Genomic DNA, 5546 nt, shown 5'->3' with positions numbered 1-5546 from the left:
AACCATGGCAAAAGAAAAAGGGAAAGCAGAAAATGAAGAAAACTGAGGGAAAAACAAAGTGGGAGAAAACAAAAGAAAGCTGGGATGACGCATGCAACCGTGCAAAACACGTAGAAATCCATTTAATTATGTAGGTGCATCACACCCCAATGTGAGATTACCTATCTGTTATTTGTCCCAAACTAACCGTTTCTCAATCTCACGTCACAGCCAGGTTTATAGAAACAGGTGGTTGGTTTTGTGGTAAACTGGCTTCGCACCATTACTTTACCAGATTTAAAGGTAGTACAGAAATGTCGTCAGAAATGACCCTACCAACAATCCCTATTTCGGAAGATAGCCCACTCTTAGGCGTCCCGGCCTTAGAGTCCGCAGTGGCCGAAGAAAACAGAATCTTACGTCTGAGGGTAATGGAGATGTGGGATGCATGGACAAATGGAAAATAACCCCCGAGTGTCATCCCTGGATTTCCCGAGTTGTTCCCAAGACCAACGGGTACCTTTAACATTCCCATCAGCCACCCGAACATCCCTCTAGGACAACCTACTATATCCGCTCATTTCGTAGGAGCAACTTCTGAGGTCCGGCCCCAGGCATTCATACTCGGGACAACTCCAAACATTTTCACTGCTCCACCATCTTCTGCTACAACATAGCCCGCAGTCCCAAGGCCTATGTTTGATCCATCAGCCTTCACTTATCAAACTCCTACTTACCAGCCAGAAATTTCTCCATACTCCGCATATGCTTACCCTCAGCCACCACCATATGAGTTTACATCGGGGCAAGACAAAACCCCTAAAGCCCCAGAGCAAGATGAGATGGCCAGGAGAATGAGGAGCCTTGAACAGAGCTTAAAGAACATGCAAGGTTTAAGCGGGCCAAAGAGTGTCTCTTATACAGATTTGTGTATGTTTCCGCATGTACACTTGCCGTCAGGGTTCAAAACACCAAAATTTGAAAAGTATGACGGGCACGACGACCCCATTGCTCATTTGAAGAAGTATTGCAATCAGTTACGGGGGGCCAGTGGCAAAGAAGAATTGTTGATGGCATATTTTGGGGAAAGCTTAATCGGCATAGCTTCAGAGTGGTATATGGATCAGGACATATCTCGATGGCACATTTGGACGTTCTTGCCAGAGATTTTGTTCGACAATTTCAGTACAACATAGACATTGCACCGGATAGGAATTCTTTGACAAATCTAAGGAAAAAGCCCTCAGAAAGCTTAAGAGAATATGCCATTAAGTGGCGCGAACAAGCATCAAGAGTGAATCCTCAAATGGATGAGGTAGAGATGGTCACTGTCTTCTTGCAAGCCCAAGAGCCTGATTACTTCCAGAATATGATGTCGGACATAGGAAAGCCTTTCGCAGAGGCAATTAAAATCTGGGAAATGGTAGAAAATGGTTTAAAAACGGGTAGAATCTTGAGCCAGTCGGCCATAAGAGCGACCTCCCAAGCCATCCAAGGCGGGTCTGGAGGAATGTCCAAAGGGAAAAGGAAAGAAGAAACGGTCATGGCAGCGTCAGGAGGAAGGAGATACCAGGATCATAGACCGGTGTTCTCCGAAAGAATACCTCAACACTATTATCCTCACAATGATATGGCCTACGCTCCCTCACCTTATGCGGTCATGAATTCTCAACCTTTTGGCCGACCGCAACCACAAGCCAACCGAAATTCACCTCCATTCCAAAGAAACCAACCTCCTTACCAGAACCAATATAATCCCCGACCACTACAAAATAACTTTCGCCCCCGGGAACCATCCAGGAGTCCCAACTTTACACCAATCGGTGAACCCTACTCCACCATGTTCCCTAAGCTTGTCCAGATGGATCTGCTGCAGCCTATTCCCCAAAACAGGCAGAATCCGGAATCTCCAGCTTACCAACGAGGTGTCCACTGTGCTTATCATTCAGGAGCTGAGGGGCATAGTACTGATAACTGCTGGACCTTGAATAAAGCAGTGGAAAATTTGATTGAACAAGGAAAAATAGTGTTGAGGGACGAAGAAGCCCCGAATGTGACCAATAATCCATTGCCCACACATAACAATGGGTCGGTAATCGGGATGATCTGTGAAGACAAAGAGTTCGATCCCACCTTGAAAGCCATAATTGCTATTGCTGATGCAGAAAGAAAGCCTAAAGCAACCCCGAAGCAGGAGAAAGGGGGAAAGAAGACTAAAACTGTCAAGATTGAACTCGAAAAGAAGGTTGAAACAAAAGCAGAGATGGCACCTCCGAAAAATATGGTTCTCTATATTCTGCGAGGTCGCCAAGAAAAGCCATTAATCGTGGGTATTCCAAAGAAATTTGAAGTGAAAAAGGGAATACCAACGTATGTGCCAAAAGGAGCCTATGTGGTCCGGGGGACGATTAAACCGCCTCAGCTGAATGAGCTAGTGGTTATCGGACGCGTGCCACAGAAGCCAATAACGGACCCGCCTGCGGTGCCATGGAATTATCAACAGACATTCGTTACATACAAAGGTAAAGAAATCACGGGAGAACTTCCGGGAAATACCGTCGCTAGGAAATATTCAGATGTACAAGAAGTGAACAATGCCACACAAAAGCGCTTTCCATCCAAGAAGCCTGTAAGTGCTGAGGAGGCAGAGGCTTTCTTCCAGAAAATAAATATGCCTGATTATGAAGTGGTGGATCAGTTACGCAAGTACCCTGAACAAGTGTCTATGCTATCTTTGTTAAAGAGATCTGCCGAGCATCAAAAGACCCTAGTGAAAACTCTGAATGAGGCGTATGTGCCTGCTGAGACTTCAGTTGAACAGCTTGAAAGAATGGCAGAAAGGTTCTTTGTTGTTAGTCAAATTTCCTTTAGTAAGAACGATTTGCCTCCAGAAGGATCGGCTCACAACAAAGCTTTACATCTGACTGTCAAGTGTGAAGGTTTTTATGTCAAGTGAGTAATGGTGGATGGGGGTTTGGGTGTTGACATTTGTCCACTCTCTACATTGCAGAGAATGGAAATCGGGACTGGAAAGATTCGTCCCAATAACATCTGTGTAAGAGCTTTTGATGGCATTAAGAGGGATACCTTCGGAGAGATAGATCTGGTATTAACCATAGGCCCGGTGGATTTCGAGGTGACCTTCCAAGTGTTGGACATGGATACATCTTACAACTTCCTCCTAGGAAGAACTTGGATCCATGCCACGGGGGCTGTACCTTCCACCCTTCACCAAATGGTAAAGTTCGAGTATGAAGATCAGGAAATTATGGTCTACGGAGAAGACGAGCAGTCTATTTATCGGGACCCATCTATCCCATGTTTGGAGGCTAGGGAGGGAAGTGAACACATTGTTTATCAGGCTTTCAAAGTTGTAGTGGCAGATCAGTACGAAGAGAGGAGCCCTTGCCCCCAACCTTTCCTATCTAATGCTTCGATCATGGTGGAAAAAGAGATGATCAAACATGGTTTCAAGCCGGGAAAAGGATTGGGAAAAGCTCTACAAGGAATATCAGAGCCAATAACCCTACCCACAACAGAAAAGTTTTTCGGGATAGGTTTCCACCCTACCCCAGAAGATGAAGATTGGGCAGATGAGAGGAAAATTGAAGGATGGGCCTTGCCACATCCATTGCCACATCTATATCAGACCTTTGTCAAGCCAAAATACAGCGAGAATGAAGATGGTGAGGCCTTCACGGCCGAAGAAATCAAAGATATATGTGGAGCTATGAGGCAAATGCTTTATGAAACCAACATTGTTCAGCTAGGGGAAGGTACTAGCACCACTGAGGTGCTCTACATGGGACCAGATGGTAAACTTCAAAATTGGAAGGTTACGCCATTCCCGATCAGGCGGGAGTCCGGGTAGACTTGTCCTACCACTTTTCCTGCATCACGCGTTATCCCAGGGTGTGGCTCGGATGTTTGTTCTTTAGGTTTTCTGTCTTTAAATTCCTGAATGTAAACCCTGTTATCTTCCCAATCCCAAGAAATGAAATCAATATTTCATCGTTCATTCTCTTTATTCTTTCTGATTTTTCCTATTTTTCTCTTTTATTTCTTCTTTTCAGTTATAATAATGCGGCTTTAAATAATATGACATGCTTGCGGACTTCACGCCCAGATCCATACACGCTATCTAATTGTGAAATCATGAACCAAGAACCGGAATATGATGAAGAAGAGGCTTTTAGGGAAATAAATCGAGAACTGGAACAATTTGAGAATAAACCTAAGCCGAAATTGAATGATATAGAACCAGTTAATTTTGGAACTTCTGAAGAAATTCGGGAAACAAAAATAAGCATTCACACTGATGAGAAAATGCGGGATGCAATAATTCAACTTCTGTTTGAGTTTAAAGACGTGTTTGCTTGGTCATACGATGATATGCCAGGATTAAGTGTCGATCTAGTGGTGCATAAATTGCCAATTTACCCTGATTGTCCTCCGGTTCAGTAGAAACAAAGAAAGTTTAAGACTGATATCAGCGATAAGATCAAAGAAGAAATCACAAAATAGCTGAAAGCAGGGGTAATCCGGGTGGCCCAGTATACTACGTGGATGGCTAATGTAGTTCCCGTGCCAAAGAAAAAATGGGAAAACCTGGGTGTGTGTGGATTACCGAGATTTGAACAGGGAAAGCCCCAAAGACAATTTCCCTCTGCCCAACATCCACATCCTTGTAGATAACTGCGCCAAACATGAGATACAGTCATTCGTGGATTGTTATGCAGGATATCACCAGGTGTTGATGGACGAAGAAGATGCCGAGAAAATAGCTTTCACTACACCCTGGGGTACCTACTGTTACTGAGTTATGCTGTTTGGTTTGAAGAATGCTGGGGCAACCTATATGAGGGCCATGATTGTCATTTTTCATGATATGATGCATCGGGAGATAGAGGTGTATGTGGATGATGTGATTATCAAGTCTAGAACCCAGGATGACCATGTTCGATACTTGAGGAAATTTTTTGAAAGGTTGCGCAAGTATGATTTGAAGTTGAATCCGGCTAAATGTGCCTTCGGAGTCCCATCAGGCAAACTTATGGGCTTCATAGTCAGCAGGAGAGGTATCGAGTTAGATCTAACAAAGATAAAGGCTATCCGAGATCTACCTCCTCCGAGAACTAAGAAAGACGTGATGAGTTTATTGGGTAGGTTAAATTATATTAGTCGGTTCATTGCTCAACTGAATACCACATGTGAGCCCATATTCAAGCTATTGAAGAAAGACGCAACAATCAAATGGACATCTGAATGTCAAGAGGCTTTTGACAAAGTCAAGGAATATCTGTCGAACCCTCCAGTTTTAGTCCCACCAGAGGCTGGGCGACCTCTCTTCTTGTATATGTCAGTGTTGGAGAATTCTTTTGGTTGTGTCCTCAGGCAACATGATATAACCAACAAGAAAGAGCGAGCAATTTACTATCTGAGTAAGAAGTTCACTAGCTACGAGGCCAAATATACTTTTTTGGAGAGAACGTGTTGTGCCCTGACGTGGGTTGCTCAAAAGTTGAGACATTATCTTCAAGCTCATACTACTTATCTCATAACCAGGT

The 5546-nt window shown here is 44.0% G+C and overlaps 2 protein-coding genes across 2 annotated transcripts; both read left to right on the top strand.

Annotated features, from left to right (window-relative positions):
• Positions 1–1117: 1117 nt before the first annotated feature.
• Positions 1118–2935, top strand: LOC138868618 (uncharacterized). Its single transcript, XM_070146182.1, has one exon. It carries the CDS (start codon positions 1118–1120, stop codon positions 2933–2935), a length of 1818 nt encoding a protein of 605 aa, XP_070002283.1.
• Positions 2936–2938: 3 nt separating this feature from the next.
• On the top strand, positions 2939–4443 carry LOC138868617 (uncharacterized). Its single transcript, XM_070146181.1, has 2 exons — positions 2939–3846; positions 4053–4443. The coding sequence occupies exons 1-2, from the start codon at positions 2939–2941 to the stop codon at positions 4441–4443; spliced, it is 1299 nt and encodes a 432-aa protein (XP_070002282.1).
• Positions 4444–5546: the final 1103 nt, after the last annotated feature.

This window comes from Nicotiana sylvestris, chromosome 5 (genome assembly GCF_000393655.2).
Source record: "Nicotiana sylvestris chromosome 5, ASM39365v2, whole genome shotgun sequence".
Classification (NCBI taxonomy): domain Eukaryota; kingdom Viridiplantae; phylum Streptophyta; class Magnoliopsida; order Solanales; family Solanaceae; genus Nicotiana; species Nicotiana sylvestris.
This window is presented reverse-complemented; position numbering and strand designations above follow the sequence as displayed.

Bases quoted from the DNA above. Each gene is read 5' to 3' on its own strand.
- LOC138868618 (XM_070146182.1), top strand. From the start codon at position 1,118: ATGGCACATTTGGACGTTCTTGCCAGAGATTTTGTTCGACAATTTCAG.
- LOC138868617 (XM_070146181.1), top strand. From the start codon at position 2,939: ATGGTGGATGGGGGTTTGGGTGTTGACATTTGTCCACTCTCTACATTG. The intron at 3,847-4,052 runs GTAGACTTGTCC...TCTTCTTTTCAG, and splicing joins CCGATCAGGCGGGAGTCCGG to TTATAATAATGCGGCTTTAA.